We start from the raw sequence: 25,318 nt of genomic DNA on the forward strand, positions 1-25,318 counted from the left end.
GCTCCTGATATTGATGTTGTTTGATTATTAACTTCAACAGCTGCGTTCCCTCGCATCACGCATGCGCGTTAGTGAAACTGAACAGACGCAGCTTCAGTTCAGTATCGCTACCGCGCATGCGTCGCCCTAACGACTTTATTTACATGTAATACTGTTATAAATGTTCGGTTTCCGATCGTTTCGATGAATAAATTCCCAGAAGCCACTGATATTAACTTAGTGTTGCCTTTCTCTACGTTTTCAAGTGATGGCACTTGATGATGTCGATTTATTTAACAAATTCAGGTAAGAATCTAAAGTAATTTGTAAATACTGTAGTGTTTTGTGCCATACTATTGTAAAGTATTTACGTGGATCTGTTGTGGTGGTTTTACAGTTGCTATGGAAACACAACACCTATATTAATACTGTAAACAAATGACGTGGTCATTTATACCACAATACACCACAAATTACTGTAGTAAAAACTAGCAACACTTTATCAGATTACTCTAGCTATTACTGAATGCGGGAGATTAAGGTAAAGTTGGTTTTATATTCGCACATTTACATTTCTACTTAATAATATAACTTGAGAAAAGTATTCTTTACTATGTTTAAATAGGGAAATCCTATTATCAGCCAATGACGATCAAAGTACAATATTGTTTACAGTCAATAAATAGTGTTAATGTTATTTTGAATTCATTCATACATGATATTTCAAATAAAATACTCAAAGTAGCAAATCAAGGTCTGCGGCACAAGCTGCCACTAAATTAATGTGCGTATATAGAACCAACTTTACCTCAATATTCATTTATCAAGTGTCACAAATAATAAGTACTGTATACACTGTAGTATACCAGGGGTTCGGATGGTTCTCCGCTGACAAAGGTCCAGAATTTGTCCCATACATGAGCTTATTTGTCCTACTTTGACTGGTATGCCATCATAAAAAGTGAAAAGCCGAAATCCGACATGAATGAAGTCATCTTTTACTACTGAGTCTGACCTACTTTATTGTTGTTAAATAGAGAGAACAGTTTACAAGGAACGTAACTTGTACCAAATCTTGGACCTTTCTTCCATTCTTGAAAAAAAAAGACCAAATTTTAATACCAGTTGGGCTACTGTTGGTAAACATGCATTTTCAAATGTACTTATTACAAGAGAGGCTAGAAAAATCATCAAGCTCTACGTTATTATTATTATTAGTAGTATTAGTAGTAGTGGTAGTAGTATAAAAAAGTATTAATATTTTATGTATTTATTTTTAATTGATCAATATTCAAATGGGCAAATTGTGAAAGTTGAGGAAATCTGGGGAACGTTAATTGTGCAGCTCAGTTTGTTATTTGCTTACTAAATGACAATAGGCTACAGTTTTGAATTTTTATATTATCCCCTAATGATATATGTATAAAATGAATAACAGATTGGGGGGGGGGGGGGGGGGTTAATATTTTTAATTTTTTTTTACATCAAAAGTGTGATTATGATAACCATCCAACAAGCTAATCCAGCTATAAAAAGTGCTTAAAATGCCACTAATTGCAGTATTTAAACATCATATTTAAATAGAAAATTAAGTGAATAACTGCACAAAGGTGAGAAAAAAGAACCACCACTTTCACCAGGCTGACTACGGATCTGTATACTATGGTTTCAATACATATACTGTAGTATTACTATAACTTAAGTTTTTCATGTAGGATGGGATGGCCTGATGGTGACTAAATGAACAGTTGTTTTAGTGGATTATTGTTTTTCTCAACTAGTAATATCATCAAATATGAAAATACACTCAATTAAATACTTTAGGCAAACAGAAAATCCATGCAATTTGATTATTTTACTTCTTTTGTTTAGAGGCAATGTAAATTGAATGATTAAGAGCATACTTAATGTAATTTAATCGCTTTAATTCATTGTGATTTTAAAAGCTCTTTTAATGATCTTTTGGATGATACTGTCATGTGTCATGTTGTAGTTCATGATTAGCGCATGCATTAATACATCATTAATTCATAATAAAGTAACATTTGGTTTACATATTAACACATCATTATTCATGCACTGTTATTGTAAAGTGCTACCAAAATATCTTACTTTTTCTATCTGTACTTGGTAATATCACACAGACTATCTAAAATAATTGAGACGCCCAAACCTTTTTTAACTTTTATTTTTAAAAATGAGTAAGCACACAATATGTCCTGTGAATACCAAAATCTGTGTGTAAACAGCACATATAACAGTTCCATCATATATACCTAGAACTTGATTGTTGAATGACATATCAAAAGTCCTCAGAGAAACAGATTTTTTTTTCAGCAAGAAATAGTTCACAAAAAAACTAAAGACGTGTAAAAATATACAAATATCTGAAAAGTTAACAGGCTATTAAAACACAAACAAGTTTACTTGCACAAACTGATGATGTCACGATGGAACAGACCAGACCAAAGACTGCATGCATGTGCACAGGGCTCACGGTGCATCCTGAGAAAACTACCATTAACAGTGCTCTTGAGTGTGATATTGTACATTACAGATCCAGCGCAGTTTAAGGACTTATGACTTATGATAGCAAAGGTCTTTTGAACACATTTGCACTGCATCCTTTTGACCGGTTTAGAGCTGCACAATACTGAGAAAATATGCAATATGCAATTGTGTTGTTGATAAAGTGAGAGGGGTCTGGATGCAGACCTGGTGCAGTGCAATCTGGGCTGCATCCAATGCTTTTAAATGGGCTCACCTAACCTTACCCCTCACAATGACGTCACTAGCACAATTGAGCAATCTCAGCTTGCATCATAAAGGCTGCATCTAGATACTATTGGATAAAGTTATAATATTTTAAGAATAAAGTCAAAATTCTGTGAATAAAGTCGTAGTGATATGAGATTAAAGCCGAAATATTTCAAGAATAAAGTCAAAATTACAAAAAACAGTCATAGTGATACTAGATTAAAGCCGTATTATTTTGAGAATAAAGTCGAAATTAAGAGAAATAAAGTTGTCGTAATACGAGATTAAAATCATAATATTTTGAGAATAAAGTCGATATTACGAAAATAAAGTCGTAATGATACGAGATTAAAGTCGTAATTTTTGAGAATGAAGTCGCAATTATGAAAATAAAGTCATATTTATTTGAGATTAAAATGGTAATTTATTGAGAATAAAGTCGAAGTTACGAAATTAAAATCATAGTAATATGAGATTAAAGTCGTAATATTTCAAAATGAAGTCGAAATTATGAAAATAAAGTCGTAGTGATACGAGATTAAAGTCAAAATATTTTGAGAATAAAGTCGTAATATAAGATTAAAGTCGTAATATTTTGAGAATAAAGTCGAAACTACAAGAAATGAAGTTGTGGTGATATGAGATTAAAATCGTAGTATATCGAGAATAAAGTCAAAATTACGAAATTTAAATCGTAATAATATGATATTAAAATCATATTATTTTGACAATGAAGTCAAAATTATGAAAATAAAGTCATAGTGATACGAGATTGAAGTCGGAATATTTTGAGAATAAAGTCGTAATTTAAGACTGAAGTCGAAATATTTTGAGAATAAAGTCTAAATTAAGAGAAATAAAGTCGTAGTGATATGAGATTAAAGTCGTAATATTTCGGAAATAAAGTCAAAATGACTAAAATAAAGTCATGGTGATTTGAGATTAAAATTGTAATATATCTAGAATAAAGTCAAAGTTACGAAATTAAAATCATAGTAATATGAGATTAAAGTCGTAATATTTCAACAATGTAGTCGAAATTACGAAAATAAAGTCATAGTGATACGAGAATAAAGTCATAATATTTTAAGAATAAAGTCATAATGTAAGATTAAAGTCGTAATATTTTGAAAATAAAGTCGTAGTGTCGTAAAGTCATTTTACTTTAATACATTTAAAGTATAGCTACTACAGCTACATTTTATATGCATTATTTCACACAGACTTTAATCTGAATGTTCACACAAACAACACGATTAGTGAAAACAGCACAGATTACTTTTATGAAAAGGACGCTTTAAAATGTGCATTTCTGTGTGTTCATGCCAAGCAGTGCTATCTCTTTAATATAATCTCACTGGCAAACCGTCGGGCTGCCCTTAAACATCACATTGCATTATTAAGACATGAACTTTAATGAGGGGTTCATGACGAGACGACTCTGCGGACCACCAGCCTGAAAGAAAGCCAAGTGATAAACTGTGTTTGGTCTGTCACCTTCAATTAAACTCAGTCTAATTGCTGTGAAATGGGCAAGAATTCAAGCCACGTAAGACGGCGTGGCGAATAGGCTCGCTACGTCATGCTCGCCCCGCGAGTCAATGCTAGCTGAAGGACAGCGAATCAGCGCGTATCCGCTAACACCCAGCCTCATCCACAGACATACAGCCAGCGTTTGGAGTGGTCGTCAATACATCTCCTATCCATTAGAATCAAACTCTACAGTAATCTGCACTGAGCCCACAGGCAAACATTTCACAGCACATTATAATTAGGGCTGCACAATATTTCATTTCAGCATCGATATTGCAATGTTTTCAGTCCGCAATAGCCACAGTGCAGTAATGTCAGTTCAGTTTAAGTTCAGGTTTAGTTTATTCGTCCCTTAGGAAGTTTGAGTGAGATTATAGTCGACTGGGAACCAGTCATTGTGTCTGTGTACACCTGGTAATATCATGTGTTTTTCTGATCGGATAGCTATTTGATTACTGAAAATGTGACCATATAAATTCGCCTCTGTTAAACGTATAGTGATGGGAAGTTCGGATCATTTTACTGACTCGGATCTTTGAGTCTCGTTCATCGAGATGAACGAATCTTTTTTCGAGTCATTTCGTTCATTTGGTTCTATTTGCCAAAATATTATTAAAATGTTACGAATTGCTTCCGAACACATCTACAACGAGCCCAAAAGGTTGATCACACGACAAATAAGTCATCAATAGAATACTATTAGAAGGAGATAATAATAATTCAATGTTGACCTGCTCTATGAAGGTATTTTTATCTCTTTGCTCACCTCTTCATGTCTTCAAATGTCAGTGGTTCGTTCACGGTACACTGAGAGTCACATATAATCTTAACTAATGTACAGAGTCGATAGGAGCCATGATAATTAGTTCACCTTTCAAGTCTTCTGGTTCTTGAGTCGTTCGTTCATCACGTAACAGAATGACTCAAACCTGAGGACTCGAGAGATGAACGGATCAATTCTTTTTCCGGCTCTAAACAAGTATTATTTGCCGGTGATGAACGAATGACTCGGATCCAATAGAGGACTCGAGAGATGAACGGTTCAATTATTTTTCCGGGTCAAAACGCAAATATGATTGGCCCGTGATGAAGGAATGACTCAGACCCGATAGAGGACTTGAGAGATGAACGGTTCAATTCCTTTTCCGGATCTTAACGCAAATGATTGGCTTCTGCCTTTCCGCGATGAACGACTCAAAAGACTTGAAATGAACGATACCACCTGTACAAATGTGCGCACGTGCGGATGAACGAATCACTCCCTAAGAGGACTCGTAGTTTCCGAGTCATATTGAAGATTCGTTCAAAATGAACGAACCGTTCATGAACGACCCATCACTATAAACCTATATGATTCCTATGTCATATATATGCCAATTTAACTAGGTTACGTCGACTAGCATCAGATTCACCATATATTAATTGCAGAAATGTAAGCTATAATCATTCATTCATTTTCTTTTCAGCTTAGTCCCTTTATTAATCTGGGGTCGCCACAGCGGAATGAACCGCCAACTTATCCAGCAAATGTTTTACACAGCGGATGCCCTTCCAGCCGCAACCCATCACTGGGAAACATCCACACACACATTGATTCACACATATACACTACGGACAATTTAGCCTACCAAATTTCATGTTTTTGGACTTGTGGGGGGAACATGCAAATAGAGGTCTGCATTATATATTTCCGCAATAAATTACCGAATAAAGCACGAGAGCAGTCGGTAACAGGTTTAATTTGGGACAGGAGCAGGTCGTCTAGCAATATCACTCCCAACTCCCGAGCGAGCACGCGTATGTATGTGTGTAAATTAAATGCTGTGATGCTGTGTTTAGCTTGTTTGTTGCTGTGTGTGTATGTGTGTGTGCGAATGAGAGAGAGAGAGAGCTTTGCCTGTGTGTGTGCTTGGTGCTTATGTGTGTGTGTGTTTATACAGACAGCTTGTTATATATGGACTCTATAGCTGGTTGGTTTTCGGTTTTGCCCCCCCCCCTTTAGTGGGATCGGGCGCGGCGGGTAGAAAATGGGGCGGGTCGGGCAGCGGGACAACAAATGCTGCCCTGCCGAGGCTCAAACCAGCGATCTTCTTACTGTGAGGTGAACGTGCTACCCACTGTCCCACCATGAGGCTAAATTTAATTCATAATAGTCTTTAAAAAGTTTCAAATTTGACTTGGAGAAACCTGCAGAGACCCTGTATTTACATCACAATGCGGAAAATCGCAGAAAATCAAAACATTGCAATACTGTGCAGCCCTAAATCACAGCTTCATCATTCAGCGCAGAAACCACTAACGTGACGAAGAAGACGACGTGTTCTTTTCCTCTAGATTTAGATACACTCTGACACAAAACGGTGTTTAATCATGACGTTAAATTGTGATGCGTTACCTGTCTGTGCGACACAAAAAAACAAAAACAAAATCGACGCTACACATGTGATAATAGACTTCTCTCTTTAAAAATAAAGGCAAACATATTTGTTTCTTCTCTGTTCTGTCTGTCGTGCCGGGGACGAGTGTGTCTTGGGTTTAGAAGTGCGTCTCCTTCTCTGTGATGGTGGAGATCTTGCCGTCCGCCCTCATTTTGGCATCAGCATCATTGATAGCGCAGGGACCCCTGGAGGCCACGTGGCCCCTCATACGCAGGTCTGCACTGGGGGTCGTCAGCTTCTTGATCCGCTGCAATCACATTCAGACCACACAAATCAGTGCATGCATGCGACAGAAGCAGTGTTTACACCTAAAGATGCAAATGGAGGCTTTTCACAACACACATTTTCCATCATTTAGCCCCTTATTTATTAGGGATCGACACAGCGGAATGAACCACCAACTTATCCAGCATATGTTTTACGCAGCGGATGCCCTTCCAGCTGCAACCCAATACTGGGAAACACCTTTACACTCTTACATTTACACTCATACAGTGTAGTTCATCAATTCCCCTATAGCGCATGTGTTTGGACTGTGGGGGAAACCGGAGCTCCTGAAAGAAACCAATGTTAACACGGGGAGAACATGCAAACTCCACACAGAAATGCCAACTGGTCCAAGCGGGACTCAAACCAGCAACATTCTTGCTGTGAGGTGACAGCGCTAACCACTGAGCCACCGTGTCACCCTACAAAACTGTAATGACGCATTTAAATAGACACATTTTGAACTGGTTTAACATCGTTTACCATGTGAACCACTGTTCACGTTCAACTAAAGTGCTTTTTTTAGCGTACTTGCACTATATTCTTTGTCGAATAAAGTTATTTTGACTAGAGCATGTTTTTTATTCAGTGCTCTCTCTCTCTCTCTCTCGCTCTCCGCTATAATGTCAATCAGACTTGGCACATTGAGGTCAAAGTGGCGTCTCGACACTGAAGTGCTCGTCTTCAGCTCCACAGTAGAACACTGGAAAATCTTCTTTAATCCGCAGAAACAGCAGAGGTGAATCCAGGACAGACAAACATGACTCAGGTTTACATCATCATTAAGGCTGAATATTTGCGCAATTAATGAGTCAAAAGCTGCACGCTTATTACTACCAGCACAGCTACAGCAGAAGATAATCATGTGGAAACCTAATGGTTCATATTAAAACTAAATAAATAGATATAAAAATAGAGAAATGTTATGTAATCATGTGGGTTATTGTGCATACAGTCATGCATTTTTGTTGTCACTATTAACCTCTTAAGGCCCAAGCTGTTTTCTTTAGCATTCATTTTTTATTTTTCTTTGCTATTTGGGCTTTTTGAATCTAATTAGAATAAAAATCAAAGTATTATCTTTTGATATGATGTACTTTTAGAGAAAAATGATGTCCATATATGTGGACTCGTGGTCTGATTTTACATAAAACACTTTTTCCTGAATTCTTTTTCATGCATATTTAACAGGTTTTTTAAACTTGCTTACTATCAGAGAGTAAAAATTAAAAATTTTCCCAATTTTGGACAGTTAAAAATAGTGTTTGGGACATTTCATATGCTGCAAAACAGTTGCAGGATGACACTGTATGTCTAAAATAAAATATAAAACATTCAGAGTATTTTAAACAGCCAATTAAGAGCTAATATGTGCTAAGAGGTTAAGACAATAAAAAAAAAAATAAAATAAATATATATATATATATATATATATATATATATATATATATATATATATATATATATATATATATATTAATAATAAATAAATAAATAAATAAATATATATATATATATATATATATATATATATATATATATATATATATATATATATATWWTATATATATATATATATATATATATATAATTTATTTTTTTTTTTTATTGTCTTAACCTCTTAGCACATGTTAGCTCTTAATTGGCTGTTTAAAATATATGTGTGCATATATATATATATATATATATATATATATATATATATATATATATATATATATATATATATATATATATATATATTAAACATTTTAAATAAAATATTTAATAAAAATGTAATTTAAAATAGTTTTAGTTAACCTAGAGATTCAAAAATAGATATATGAAAAAGCTAAACATTTTTCTAGTTAATTGTTTAAAAAATAACATTTAAAAATAATCTACTAGAGATTAAAATAAAAAGAAAAGTGAAAATATTAAAAAGGAGATTTAAAAAAAGCTAGAGATTTATAAAAAGTTTAAGATTTTAAAGGTGCGGTATGCACGTTTTGACCCTTCTAAGGCATAAAAATATCCTAATATGATATTTCAGAAACATGCTCATTCTTGTTTATCTGAAACGCATTGCTGAAGTCAGATATTCTGCTTTGAGAATGTGCAATACAAGCCGGAGCATCTGTCTTGGTATTGGTCTCTTTAACCCGCCCACTGCCAATTTAACCAATTATATTCCAGCACTCTGGGTTTCCTTGGTGGAAGACAGCGTATTTCATTCAGTCAGTCATGAAGGCTCTCAAAGCATGTTTCCATGACTAAAATGCGACCTCTGGTGGACTGTAGCTGCCTGAAATAAGACGCAGATTCAGAGTTCCACATGAGGTGGTTATTATTAGCAAATAATATGAATATTATGAACGTTAGGTGAGCAGGTAACCCCGTGTCCTAACAACACACTACATGACGAGAAATGCTGTGATAAACAATTAGGCTTTTTTCACCAGACGAAACATGACAGAAATGTAAACACAGCCATTCAGAAGCACAGAATATTGCACTCACTGCACTTCAACCAAATGGTGAGGTTTATAATCATATTAAACCTCTTTAACATGATTAAATGTAGATGCTGAATCACTTATATGTGTTGGTTTCAAATCTAAAGCTCAATCTCAGACGGGTTATTTTATTCTCCAGATCTGAGCTGAACTATCTGCTGCTGCTTTCAGTAGTATGCCAATAAATGTGATGTAAAATGGCATTGTTAACACTGAATAAAGCACATGAGCTGTACCTGAGCTGATCTTTGTCAGTTTTCTGTTGTTCAGCTGTGAGAAACAGAAGCCGTTTCTAATATATACATTTCAGATGTTGGTTAGAACAAAAACCCTCCTTTAATATCTTAAATATCTCGTGCTGTTGCTTTCATTTAAAACACGATTTAAATCAGCCTTTAGGCTCAAAAGTCAGGCACACTATTGTTGACGTTGTCAGCCTGCGCTTGTGTGTTTTCAACCAAGAGTGCAATACCTAGTTCAGCCACTGGGTGTCAAACTTACATCCTGCACCTTTAAATACTGATATAAAACAAGCTCTTTTCAAAGTAGATTTGAAGCTAGAACATGTCTTTTAACTTGATATTACAAAAAGCTAGAGATTAATAAAATAGATTTAAAAATCTAGATTGTTAGAAAACGTAGATTCAAGAAAGTTACAGCATTTTTAAGCTAGATATTAAATTTTTATTAAAAGAAAAGAAAGACTAAAATAATAGCTTACCGAGAATACCTAGACATTTTAGAGATTATAAAAAGCTAATTTTTTTTAAAAATAGAGATTGTTTAAAAAATAGATTAAAAAGATTAGTTTTTAAGCAAGAGATTAAATAAAAAAATTAAGCTACATATAAAAACTAGAGATTTTTTAAAGTTTTTATTCTTAAGGTTTGAGAAAAAATTATAAAGAAAATAAAAAAAACTAAAGGGTAATGTAAAAAAAGCATTCACCTCACGGAACGTTCCTTTAGTTTTCCAAATCTGAAATAAGATCCCCAGAGGAATGCAAACCATCGAGGACATGGCCATCATCCAGCCGATGCCGTAACCCCAGTCTGGATACGTGTACACATTATTATACTTCAGCGGCTTATACTTGATCAAGAAGAAGAGGAAGATGCCCTGAAACAGACCATCATGTGGACAGACGTTAAACACTGATATTAACAATGGTATTATTGACATTAACACTGTTCATAACATTGATATTAACACTTACGTTAATACTGACATTAGCACTGATATTACTGACATCAACACTGATATTAACACTGACACTAGCACCAATATTAACATTAACACTGACATTAGCACTGACATTAACACTGATATGACTGAAAGTAACACTGACACTAACAAAATTAACACTGACATTAACACTGATATTAACACTGATATGACTGAAAGTAACACTGACACTAGCACCAATATTAACACTGACACTAGCACTGATATGAACACTGGTATGACCGAAAGTAACACTGACACTAGCAACAAAATTAACACTGACACTAGCACTAATATTAACACTGATATGACTGAAAGTAACACTGACACTAGCACCAATATTAACAGTGACACTAGCACTGATATTAACACTGGTATGACTAAAAGTAACACTGACACTAGCATCAATATTAACACTGATATTAACACTGGTATGACTAAAAGTAACACTGACACTAGCATCAATATTAACACTGACACTAGCACTGATATTAACACTGATATTAACACTGGTATGACTGAAAGTAACACTGACACTAGCACCAATATTAACACTGACACTAGCACTGATAATAACACTGGTATGACTAAAAGTAACACTGACACTAGCATCAATATTAACACTGACACTAGCACTGATATTAACACTGATATGACTGAAAATAACACTGACACTAGTACCAATATTAACAGTGACATTAACTGACATTAGCACTGATATTAACACTGACACTAGCACTGATATGACTGAAAGTAACACTGACACTAGCACCAATATTAACACTGACACTAGCACTGATATTAACACTGGTATGACTAAAAGTAACACTGACACTAGCATCAATATTAACACTGACACTAGCACTGATATTAACACTGATATTAACACTGGTATGACTGAAAGTAACACTGACACTAGCACCAATATTAACACTGACACTAGCACTGATAATAACACTGGTATGACTAAAAGTAACACTGACACTAGCATCAATATTAACACTGACACTAGCACTGATATTAACACTGATATGACTGAAAATAACACTGACACTAGTACCAATATTAACAGTGACATTAACTGACATTAGCACTGATATTAACACTGACACTAGCACTGATATGACTGAAAGTAACACTGACACTAGCACCAATATTAACACTGACACTAGCACTGATATTAACACTGGTATGACTGAAAGTAACACTGACACCAGCAACAAAATTGACACTGACACTAGCACTGATATTAATACTGGTATGACTGAAAGTAACACTGACACTAGCACCAATATTAACAGTGACACTAGCACTGACACTAGTACTGATAATAACACTGGTATGACTGAAAGTAACACTGACACTAGCACCAATATTAACACTGACACTAGCACTGATATTAACACTGGTATGACTGAAAGTAACACTGACACTAGCACCAATATTAACACTGACACTAGCACTGATATTAACACTGGTATGACTGAAAGTAACACTGACACTAGCACCAATATTAACACTGACATTAACACTGACACTAGCACTGATATTAACACTGATATGACTGAAAGTAACCCTGACACTAGCACCAATATTAACACTGACACTAGCACTGATATTAACACTGATATGACTGAAAGTAACACTGACACTAGCACCAATATTAACACTGACACTAGCACTGATATTAACACTGATATGACTGAAAGTAACACTGACACTAGCACCAATATTAACACTGACACTAGCACTGATATTAACACTGATATGACTGAAAGTAACACTGACACTAGTACCAATATTAACACTGACACTAGCACCAATATTAACACTGACACTAGCACCAATATTAACACTGACACTAGCACCAATATTAACACTGACATTAACACTGACACTAGCACTGATAATAACACTGATATGACTGAAAGAAACACTGACACTAGTACCAATATTAACAGTGATATTAACTGACGTTAGCATTGATATTAACAAAACATTAGCACTGATGTTAACACTGACACTATCACTGATATTAACACTGATGTTACTGACAGTAACACTAGCACTGATATTAACACACACATTAACACTGACACTAGCACATATAATAACACAAACATTAACACTTAATATTGCTGACATTAACCATGATATTAATACTGTTGTTAACACATTGACTCACTGTGCAGATGCCCGGTGTGAAGAACTTCCAGCACCACTTGATGAAGAAGATGGGTTTATATCCAATCATGTCCTCAATGTTCATATAAAACCTGTCGCTGCCTGCACAGAAACAGCAACAACGCCATTATTCACTGCAGTAAAGCATCTATATTTACAACAGTTATACAGCATCACGCTGATGTTTGTCCATGCACTTCTGCCAGCATTTTAATAGATATTTGACAAATCTAGAGCTAAAACAAACAAAAATGACAAAAAAGATGAAAATTAAATATACACTAAATATAAGCAAGATAGAGATTTTGACAATAACTAGAATAAAGTTAAAGATTTAAAAAAACATCAATTAAAATGCTAGAGATTGAAATAATTAAGATTAAGAGAAAGAAACAAAGATTTAAAAAGCTAAAATACATATTTTTAAAAACCTACATTAAAAATATAGTAAAATAAAGGATTTAAAAGCTAGATATGTAAATAAAATTAGATTTTATAAAGCTAAAGAATTTAAAACAGAACTAGTTTTTAAAAAGCTAAAGATAAAAATATATATATAAAAAGCAAAACATAAAAATAGCTTTCCCAGGGATGGGTTGCGGCTGGAAGGGCATGTGCTGCGTAAAACTTGCTGGATGGGTTGGCGGTTCATTCCGCTGTGGCGACCCCGGATTAATAAAGGGACTAAGCTGACAAGAAAATTAATAAATGAAGATAAAAATAGCTATTTAAAAAAAAGAGTTTTATAAAGCCAAGTATAAAAAATACTAATAAAAAACATATATAGATATTTATTTACATAAAAATATAGATTATTCATTTTTAAAACGAATTTAAACAAGCTAAAGATTAAAAAAAAAAAAACTAGATTTAGTTAAAATAAGAGAAAGCTAGATTTAAAAAAAGATTTATATATACTGTAAATAAAACTACATTCTATAAAAATAGGAGCTATATCATTTTTTAAGGGCTATAAAAAATATATATTTTTATTGCATGTATGTTTACAACAGTTATACAACTTATATACCCTGTTATCGGTCTGCTTTACATGTTTGAGTGTTTGCACTGTCTGACTTGAGCCAGCAGGGGGCAGGATGCCCACAGAAATGCGATGAAACAGATCATTAAACAGAAGAGGATCTGCTGCCACGTCTAATTTAAACATCTGAAGCTAGTTTCTGTTTTTTATCTATTTATTTTTTAACGCTACCTTTTTTTCTTAATATCCTGTTTTTCTCCAGCTGTTTTTTAATGAAAGTTTGCTTTAAAAAAAGTTTTAATAGGTTGAAGTTTTAAACAGAATGCACCATTCATTCATTCATTCTCTTTCGGCTTAGTCCCCTATTTATCAGGCGTCGCCACACCGGAATTAACCGCCAACTATTCCAGCTTTTGTTTTACGCAGTGGACGCCCTTCAAACCGCAACCCAGTACTGGGAAGGCCAACTTAGTTAATTCAGTTTCACTACAGCGCATGTGTTTGGACTGTGGGGGAAACTGTAGAAGCACAGGGAGAACATGCAAACTCCACACAGAAATGCCAACTAACCCAGCCGAGGCTCGAACCAGTGACCTTCTTGCTGTGAGGTCACAGTGCTAACCTCTAAGCCACCGTGCCACCCTAACGTACCAATTATTTCTATTTAGTTGTTATTTATTAGTTTATTAGTTGGATGTCTAGACTACAGATGCTCTTGCATATTAGATGATGAATATTAGTTATGCATGTAAAAAGCCCAATATCTTACCATAAACCCAGCCAATGCAGATGGACTCAAATATGGCCACAAACAAAAGACACATGCCACTGGCTGCATACGAGTCAAACAGCTGGAACACGTACATGCCACCCTGCGGACACAAAACACACACACAATCAGATACAAACACAACACCACAGTCTGATGCACTGACAGCTCTCCATTCAGGCTTATTACAGGATCAAATGTTCTTGTTGTGATTAATGGCTGAAGCTTTCATCATGATATATTGTGTGGGATTATCACAATATTTAACAGCACTTTAACAGGTTCAAAAACACTAGTGTATTTTGGTTATATAATGGTTAATCATTTATTTTTGCCCACTCCTAATTCTGTTAATAACTGTGCACAATTTAATAAACCTCTGACCAACACGAGCATCACAATAAAGCATATTTTGGCATTATTGAGCAGCCATAACTACTGGCATATTGACACAAGCAAAGCTTTCAAAGCCTCTTCATCTCCTCTCCTCCTAGTAACAGAGACTGTCTGTCGTTCTTCAGTTGGGTGGGTTTATTCATGAAACATGGAGTGAAAGTGTTCACCTGACTGCACATTACTGTTGGAGAGCTGAACACAGGCCTATTTTTACCCTTGGACCAGTCATAAACACATGCAGGAGCGGCGGTATCATGTTAGGTGAAACAGCAGAACTCTACAGCAAAAACACCTAAAAAAAAACAACCACTACAATAACACCAACACTACAGGAATATACACCAATACTACAACCAAAAACACCATTGCTACAAGCTAAAAACACCATTACTACAACCAAAAACACTATCACTACAGCCAAAAACACCATCCCCACAGCCAAAAATACCATCACTACAACCAAAAGCACCATCACTACAGCCAAAACACCATTAATACAGCCTAAATCAACACCACTACAGCAATATACACCACCACTGCAGCCAAAAACACCATCACTACAACCAAAAACATGATCGCAACAGCAAACAATACCACCACTACAAGAATATACACCAATACTTCAATCAAAAACACCATCACTACAGTCATAAACACCATCACTACAGCCATACATAACAACTACAGCAATATACATTATCACTACAGCCAAAAACATCGTCACTAAAGGAATATACCTCAATATACAAACAAAAAATACCCTTGCTAGAGCCAAAAGAGCCATGATCACTACAGCCAAGAACAACACAACTACAGCAATATACCATCCCTACAGCCAAAAACACCATCACTACAGCCAAACACACCATCACTACAACCAAAAACATGATCACTACAGCCAAACAACATCACTGCAAGAATATACACCATCACTACAACCAAACACACCATCACTACAACCAAAAATACCATCACTACAGCCAAACACACCATCACTACAGCAAGCACACCATCACTACAGCAAGCACACCATCACTACAACCAAAAACATGATCACTACAACAAAACAACATCACTGCAAGAATATACACCATCACTACAACCAAAAACACCACCACTACAGCAGCATACACTATCACTACGGACAAATCACCACCACTACAGACAAAAACATCACCACTACAGCAACATAAACCATCACTACAGACAAAAACACCACCCCTACAGCAACATACACCATCACTACAGACAAAAACACCACCACTACAGCAACATACACCATCACTACAGACAAAAAGACCACCACTACAGACAAAAACTCCACCACTACAGCAACATAAACCATCACTACAGACAAATCACCACTACTACAGCCACATACACCATCATTACAGACAAAAACACCACCACTACAGCAACATACACCATCACTACAGACAAAAACACCACCACTACAGCAACATACACCATCACTACAGACAAAAACACCACCACTACAGCAACATACACCATCACTACAGACAAAAAGACCACCACTGCAGACAAAAACACCACCACTACAGTAACATACACCATCACTACAGACAAAAACACCACCACTACAGCAACATACACCATCACTACAGACAAAAACTCCACCACTACAGACAAAAACACAACCAATACAGGAATATACTTGCAATATACATAATCACTACAACCTAAACACCTTCGCTACAGCCAAAAACACCACCACTACAGTCAAAAACATGATCACTACAGCAAAACAACATCACTGCATGAATATACACCATCACTACAACCAAAAACACCACCACTACAGCAACATACACCATCACTTCACCCAAAAACACCACCACTAAAGCAACATACACCATCACTACAGACAAATCACCACCACTACAGACAAAAACATCACCACTACAGCAACATAAACCATCACTACAGATAAAAACACCACCCCTACAGCAAGATACACCATCACTACAGACAAAAACTCCACCACTACAGCAACATAAACCATCATTACAGACAAATCACCACTACTACAGCCACATACACCATCATTACAGATAAAAACACCACCCCTACAGCAACATACACCATCACTACAGACAAAAACTCCACCACTACAGCAACATAAACCATCATTACAGACAAATCACCACTACTACAGCCACATACACCATCATTACAGACAAAAACACCACCACTACAGCAACATACACCATCACTACAGACAAAAACACCACCACTACAGCAACATACACCATCACTACAGACAAAAACACCACCACTACAGCAACATACACCATCACTACAGACAAAAACACCACCACTACAGTAACATAAACCATCACTACAGACAAAAACACAACCAATACAGGAATATACTTGCAATATACATAATCACTACAACCTAAACACCTTCGCTACAGCCAAAAACACCACCACTACAGTCAAAAACATGATCACTACAGCAAAACAACATCACTGCAAGAATATACACCATCGCTACAACCAAAAACACCACCACTACAGCAACATACACCATCACTACAACCAAAAACACCACCACTACAGTAACATACACCATCACTACAGACAAATCACCACCACTACAGACAAAAACACCACCACTACAGCAACATACACCATCACTACAGACAAATCACCACCACTAGAGACAAAAACATTACCACTACAGCAACATACACCATCACTAAAGACAAAAGCACAACCAATACAGGCATATACTTGCAATATACACCATCACTACAACCAAAAACACCACCACTACAGCAACATACACAATCACTAAAGACAAAAACACCACCACTACAGCAACATACACCACCACTACAGACAAAAACACAACCAATACAGGAATATACTAGCAATATACACCATCACTACAGCCAAAACATCTTTGCTACAGTCAAAAAAACATCTCTGCAGCCAAAAACATCATCACTACAGCACTTCACACTATCACTACAACCATAAACACCATTGCTACAGCCAAAAACACCACTACAGCCATATACACCATCACTACAGCCAAAAACACCAATGATGCAGCCAAAAACACAACCTCCACAGCAATATACACCATTACTACAACCAAAAACACCATCACTAAATCAAAAAACACAACCACTACAGACCAAAACACCATCCCTACAAACAAAACACCATCACTAAATCACAAACACAGCTGCAGCAAAAAAAAAAAAAAATCATTATAACATACAAAAATATACAAGCACAGCCCAAAACACCACCAGTACAGTATGAACACCACCACTACTGACAAAAACACATCACTAGAGCCAAATCATCATCATTACAACAAAAAACACCTCAAGCACAGAAATAAACACCATCAATACAACTAAAAACAACATCACTACAGCAAAACAACATCATTGCAGCCAAAAACACCATCATTACAGCCAAAAAAAACATCACTACACCCTAAAACACCATCACTACAGAAATATACACCATCATTACAACCAAAATTACTTGTACTAAAGCAATATACACCAACACTACAACCCAAAACACCACCACTAGAGTCAAAACCACCACCACTACAGCCAAAAATATGACTAATACAACAACACCACAACCACAGCCAAAAACACCATCGCAGCCAAAAAAATTGCTAAAGCCAAAAACACCACCACTGCCAATAAACACCACTACAGCAATTTACACCATCACTACAACTCAAAACACCATCGCTACAGCCAAAACACCAATTTACACCATCATTACAGCCAAAACATCATCCCTACAACCTCAAAAACCATCAATAAAGCAAAAACACAACAGCACAAAAACTCCACCTGTGCATCCAAAACGAAATTTCTACAAGCAAAAACACTAAACACAACAGCCCAAAACTCCAGAACTACAGCCCAAAACACAACAGCCTAAAAACACCATCACTAGCCAAAAAAATCTCTCCAGCCAAAAACACCATCACTACAGCAAAAAAAACTCAAGAGCATAAAGCACCACCATAAAAAACACCAACCAGGCTTTTTACAAACCAGAGCCAAGATTAACAATTAACCAAATCAGTCCACAAAAACAACCTGATGTAAACAACAAATCTGCTTGACCTTGATGAATAAGAAACTTGGAGTTATTCTGATTATTTTATGAGATTAATTATTGCTTAAAACCAAATAAGAAAGCATGTTAGCACTAAAAACTCAGCTGCACTCATAGACTAGACATGAGACGATAACCCATTTCAAGGTTTATTACGGTTTAGAGAAGTCAACGTTTTAAAACCACTAAATGTTTCTGTTATATCATTCCTACAATATATGCAAGTATGTAGTTTGCCTTATTTAGAACTCTCATGGTTTTTGGAGGTATAAAAGTGACTGTATTTTACCTCCGTCAGCATGATTAGACCCAGGAAGAATGAAGCTATGGACATGCCCAGGATGAGCAGCTCTCTCCGGTAGCCCACGCGGAAGGTTTTAGGGTACATATCCACAATGGCCGTCACAAGACTCTCCACACACACAAACTAAACACAGAGAGCACAGCAGCGTTGATATTTTCACATTACTTTCTTTCATAACACAGTAACAATCATGAAGTATCCATATTTTTAATAGTGTTTGTAAAAGAAAAAAGTTGAAGACCTCCTGTGAAATTTATAGCTATTTTTCTAATACTTCTCAGTTTCAAGATTTTTTCCAACACATATTTTTAATTATGATAGTTTTAATAACTTATTTTATAGTCTTTGTCATGATGACAGTACATAATATTTGACTAGTTATTTTGCAAGATAGTATTCAGCTTAAAGTGACTTTTAAAGGCTTAACTAGGTTAACTAGACAAGTTAAGCTAATTGTCATTAGACAACAGTGGTTTGTTCTGAAGACAATCAAATATATAATTCCCTAAAGGTGCCGTGAAGTGCTTTGAAATGTGCATTTTTATTCAATGTTTACATAATCTCAACTAAAAAAAGATGAAAGGGTGGGATATACAGTAGCCCCTCCCCTTTTTAAATTGTAGCCAATAGCGTTTTGTTTTCATCACAGCTCTGCCAGTGAGAATGGTTGAGCTTAAGCGCATCAAATGAAAAGCAAATGAGAGCGTCTTAAAGGGGGCAGGGCTCGTCAGATACACGAGAGCATTTGATTGGTCAAAAGATTTGATTTAAAAAAAAAAAAACATTTATGCGGAAGTGAAGAACTACAAGCTTTACATTTATGTCTTTAATTTATGTCCTTAATACTAACAGACCGTAACTAACATTTAAAAATATATGTACTGATTTCATGGGACTTTAAGGGGGTTAATAATATGTTTGACAGGGTGCGTGCGACGTGTCTGAAGAGCGAGGAGGGATGCCAAGGGGAGAAGGGTACGCGACGTATTTGAGGACCGGGAGGGAGACGCGTGATTTCCGGTAGATTACGACTCGTTTGCTGGCATCCGGGAATCTCTGTGCATTTGCAGATAACTCCTGAATTTCCCGCCCTACTCATAATTTTCTCTTCATATAGCCGTATGCCTATTACATATCAATAAACCACTGTGATATAGCCGGGCTCGGAAACTATCACTTTCTCACTACAATCGATCCCCTCCAGAATTCGTTTCAATCGAGCCGAGACCACCTCATTCAGGCGATCTCGGACCAATTGATTTGGCGCATATCCGAGCGCGATTGCTGGTTTCACATATGCCAAACGAACCGCGCTAACTGGGCAAACGAGACAGATTCCAAAACAAAAGTCTTGGTGTGAAAGCACCCTCAAATGGTTCAACTTTGTTTGTTTTTTTACGACACCCCACACTACAGTTTCTCATCAAATCCTAACCAATCAAATTCTCTCTAGTATCTCACATGCCCCTCCCCTTCTTCTCATTTGCTTTTCATTTGATGTGCTTGAGCTCAACCGCTCACTGGCAGAGCTGTGATATAACAAAACGCTATTGGCTGGTTTTTCACAAGGGGAGTTTCTATTCTGTGTCCCGCCTTCTCTTAATTTTTCAGTTGGGATTACGTCAGACATCGAATTAAAAAATAATCATTTCAAAGCAGGGACGACGCAGTGGCGCAGTAGGTAGTGCTGTCGCCCCACAGCAAGAAGGTCGCTGGTTCGAACCTTGGCTCAGTTGGTATTTCTGTGTGGCGTTTGCATGTTCTCCCTGCCGTCCGTGGGTTTCCTCCGGGTGCTCCGGTTTCCCCCACAGTCCAAAGACATGAGCTACAGGTAAATTGGATAGGCTAAATCGTCCCTAGTGTAGGAGTGTGTGTGTGGATGTTTCCCAGAGATGGGTTGCTGATGGAAGGGCATCCGCTGCATAAAAAAAACTTGCTGGATAAGTTGGCGGTTCATTCCGCTGTGGCAACCCCGGATTAATAAAGGGACTAAGCCGACAAGAAAATGGATGAATGAATCATTTCAAAGCACTTCACAGGAGCTTTAATGCAAATGATTTATTTTTCATTGGCTCAAGTGATCAAATTTAGATGTGAATTGGATGAATGAAAGCTTTTGTCCAGTGTGTGTGAATGAACAGTGAATCACCTGACTGTCCAGTCCGAGGAAGATGAGCATCATGAAGAAGAGCGCAGCCCACAGCGGAGCCCACGGCATCATGGTCACAGCTTTAGGATACGCTATAAACGCTAGACCAGGACCTGAAGCACATTTCACAACAATATTAATGACACGACTACACCAACATGCAATCTGGAGTAGATAATGAGATTCTAAAAGGCAGTCATTGTAGTTAATTATATCTATTTCAATTTATTTAACCCTTGGTAAATAAATTGGGTCGTTTTCATCCACTCTGGCTTAATTTGGCCACAATGTTCTCTGTGTTTCAGCAAATGCAATGCTTTTTTGCAAACAAATCTTATTTTGACACATATTTTGGGGAAAATGCTTTGAAAATTTGCAAAAACTCAACAAGACACTCAGGGCGAGTTGACTCCCCTTTGGTTATGTTGGGGCTGTTTTTGCCCGATTAACTTCCATTACAATCTTATTTGTTATTGCAAAGTCATGACAGCATATTATCATGCATTCTTGATTGTTGCTGGTTTTCCTAGTTGGAAATAGCCAGCCTGATCTCACGAGAAAACGTAAGTATTTTACGTTTTGGCAGTTTTGTGGCTAATTCGTACGAATTCGTACGAGTTCAGTCGTAAGGAAATGTACGATTTTAAAAAGGAGGCGTGGCACCTAACCCCACCCCTAAACCTAACCGTCATTGGCGGATACACAAATCGTACTAAAATGTACGAAATAGATCGTACGAATTTGTAAGAATTAGCCACTAAATGAAAAAGTTACGAATTGCCGTGAGATTGTGTTGAAATAGCTGCAATAAAAAAAAAAACATAAAATAACTAATGTTTATTTATTGATTGCTTCTTAATTTAAGAAGTTTTAGGTATTTAAACTAGAAACAAAATCTCCAAGCATGAAAAGCAGTGTGTTGAGTGGTGAAATCTGCCTGGAGAGCATGCATTATATCACACAAATGCCTCGCTCTGGAGGATAACGTTGGTGAAATGCTCCAGTGATGCTGCCATGTGTCTTGGCTCTGCTTTTACAGCACAGAGACACCTGTCCAAAACCAGCAGGACAAGAGCAGAGATCACTGCCATACAAACACTGTACAATCAGCTCACAAATTACAGAATAGGAGCTACAAGATCCTCATATTAAATCCCGTATATGAAAATCAAACCATTGTTTCTTATTAATGTTTCTCTTTCTCAATAACACTCTTCAGTGCGTATTTCAGCCCCTTTTACAGTTGCTCTAGTGGTAAATAAGTAATGCTGAATTGTTGAATAAGTCATACAATAAAAAGCTTTTTCTGAGAAGTGCTTTAAACTGCATGAGTGGCTACACTACTGCACATCTACTGTATATCTCACGCATGCATTGCTTTTCTACATAAAGATGAAGCAGCATTTTAGAAATGAAGTGATGGTTTAATTGTCATCTTCAGCTCACCTGACTCTGCCACAGCCTCTATGGGCACGTTCTGTTCATACGCCATGAAGCCCAGGACAGAGAAGATGGCAAATCCTGCCACAAAACTGGTGCCACTGTTCAGGCAGCAGAGCATGAGGCAGTCTCTGCAAAACACAGGAGTGCATAAATATTCACCCCCCGCCCTCCTTTAGACTCACTAGGTATATTTCCATCCACCGATTTATATGAATTATTGCAAAGGGAAAGCTAAGAAACCTGATGTGCATAAATATTGAAATGTAGAGTATGCACACTAGTGAGGGGGATTCTGTGTAAAGAAAACATGATTTAGTGAATGAACTCTCTGCATGCGCTTCATCAGTGTGCGTGATGCGATTGAGTTTGAACAGATGATGATCAGATAAATCCTGAGAAATAAAAATCAAGAGTTGAGTTTGTGCATATTTGACCCAACATTGGGTTACAAATAACCCAGGGGTTTTTTTTTAGAGGGCGGTTTCCAAAGTGAAATGTCTCTCTGCTTTCTCCATGGGTGAGCTGATATGAACAACTCAATCTTTAATCTTTCAATCTTTTTTTAAATAGGAATCTTCATTCATTCATTTTCTTTCTACATTGTCCCTTATTTACCTGGGGTCGCCACAGCTGAATGAACCACCAACTATTCCAGCATATGTTTTACACTAATGCCCTTCCAGCTGCAACCCAGTACTGGGAAAGGAATAGGATTCTTTAAAACTATAATGAATTGGAAGGGTTGTTTTAATCTAATGGTGGGTCAAATATGGACAAAAACCAGCAGCTGGGTTTAAAGATTTAAAGTAAAATTTTAATATAAATTAAAAAAATATTTAACATTTTTGTTTGTATTTGACCCAACTGGGGGTTGCAACAACCCAACATGTTAATTTATTCATTAATTTTCCTTCTGCTTAGTTCCTTATTTATCAGGGGTCGCCACAGCGGAATGAACCACCAACTATTCCAGCATATGTTTTACGCAGCGGATGCACTTCCAGCTGCAGCTTAGTACTGGGAAAGGAATAGGAATCTTTAAACTCTTAAGTTGTTAATCAATTGCAAGGGTTGTTTTAACCCAACATATGCACAAAAACAACAGCTGGGTTACAAGATTTTAAATATGATTTTAATATGATTGAAAAAACATAACAGAGTGGTTTGTCTGTATTTGACCCAACTCTGGGTTGCAACAACCCAATATATTCATTCATATATTCATTTTCTTTCTGCATTGTACCAAATTTATCAGTAGTTGCCACAGCGGAATGAACCACCAACTATTCCAACAAATGTTTTACACAGCGGATGCCCTTCCAGCTGCAACCCAGTACTGGGAGAAGAATAGGAATCTTTAAAAATCTAAAGTTGTTAATCAGCTGAAAGGGTTGTTTTAACCCAACTTTCGGTCAAATATGGACAAAAATAACAGCTGGGTTAAAAGATTTTAAATAAGATTTTAATATAATTGAAAAAACATAATTTAACAGAGTGGTTTTGTCTGTATTTGACCCATCTCTGGGTTGCAACAACCCAATATATTCATTCATTCATTCATTCATTTTCTTTCTGCTTTGTCCCTTATTTATCAAGGGTCGCCAAAGCGGAATGAACTGCCAACTATTCCAGCATGTTTTACACGATTACAACGAATGCCCTTCCAGCTGCAACCCAGTACTGGGAAAGGAATAGGGATCTTTAAAACTCTTAAGTTGCTAATCAATTGGAAGGGTTGTTTTAACCCAACGTTGGTTCAAATATGGACAAAAACAACAGAATTAAACTAATTAAATATAATTGAAAAAACCATTTAACAGAGTGGTTTGTCTGTATTTGACCCAACTCTAGGTTGCAACAACCCAATATATTCATTCATTCATTTTTCTTTGGCTTAGTCTCTATTTCAGAGGTCACCACAGCAGAATGAACCACCAACTATTCCAGCATATGTTTCATGCAGCTGCAATCCAGTACTGGGAAATACCCAAATACACTCCTTCACACACACTCATACACTATGGTCAGTTTAGTTCTCAATTCCCCTATAGCGCATGTGTTTGTACTGTGGGGGAAACAGGAGCACCGGTTTCTTCATCTGTAATTAGAAATTGTGCATGTTTAAGAGGTTTTCAAATGCATGTTTCACATTGGATTTGCAATGCTGACCAACAGAAAGTGACTTTGAATTGTGACTTTGAATTCCAAGAAATCAGCCGATCTGCTAATGTGACGGATTGAGAGGTAAGAATGGAGATCCAGCTGTGCCTGCG

General features: G+C 36.5%; 1 protein-coding gene across 1 annotated transcript in view; it reads right to left on the reverse strand.

Annotated features, from left to right (window-relative positions):
* Positions 1 to 2,151: 2,151 nt before the first annotated feature.
* The window catches only part of slc6a11b (solute carrier family 6 member 11b), a 47,830-nt gene continuing 24,663 nt past the window's right edge, over positions 2,152 to 25,318 (reverse strand). Inside the window, exons 9-15 of the mRNA XM_073916162.1 lie at positions 23,049 to 23,173; positions 21,603 to 21,715; positions 19,439 to 19,576; positions 14,629 to 14,731; positions 12,879 to 12,979; positions 10,418 to 10,588; positions 2,152 to 6,954 (exon numbers count right to left, since the gene is read on the reverse strand). Of these exons, the coding sequence (XP_073772263.1) occupies positions 6,805 to 6,954; positions 10,418 to 10,588; positions 12,879 to 12,979; positions 14,629 to 14,731; positions 19,439 to 19,576; positions 21,603 to 21,715; positions 23,049 to 23,173 (901 nt within the window). The 3' untranslated portion in view covers positions 2,152 to 6,804. The remainder of the gene's footprint in view (positions 6,955 to 10,417; positions 10,589 to 12,878; positions 12,980 to 14,628; positions 14,732 to 19,438; positions 19,577 to 21,602; positions 21,716 to 23,048; positions 23,174 to 25,318) is intronic.

Source organism: Danio rerio, chromosome 11 (genome assembly GCF_049306965.1).
Source record: "Danio rerio strain Tuebingen ecotype United States chromosome 11, GRCz12tu, whole genome shotgun sequence".
NCBI lineage: Eukaryota > Metazoa > Chordata > Actinopteri > Cypriniformes > Danionidae > Danio > Danio rerio.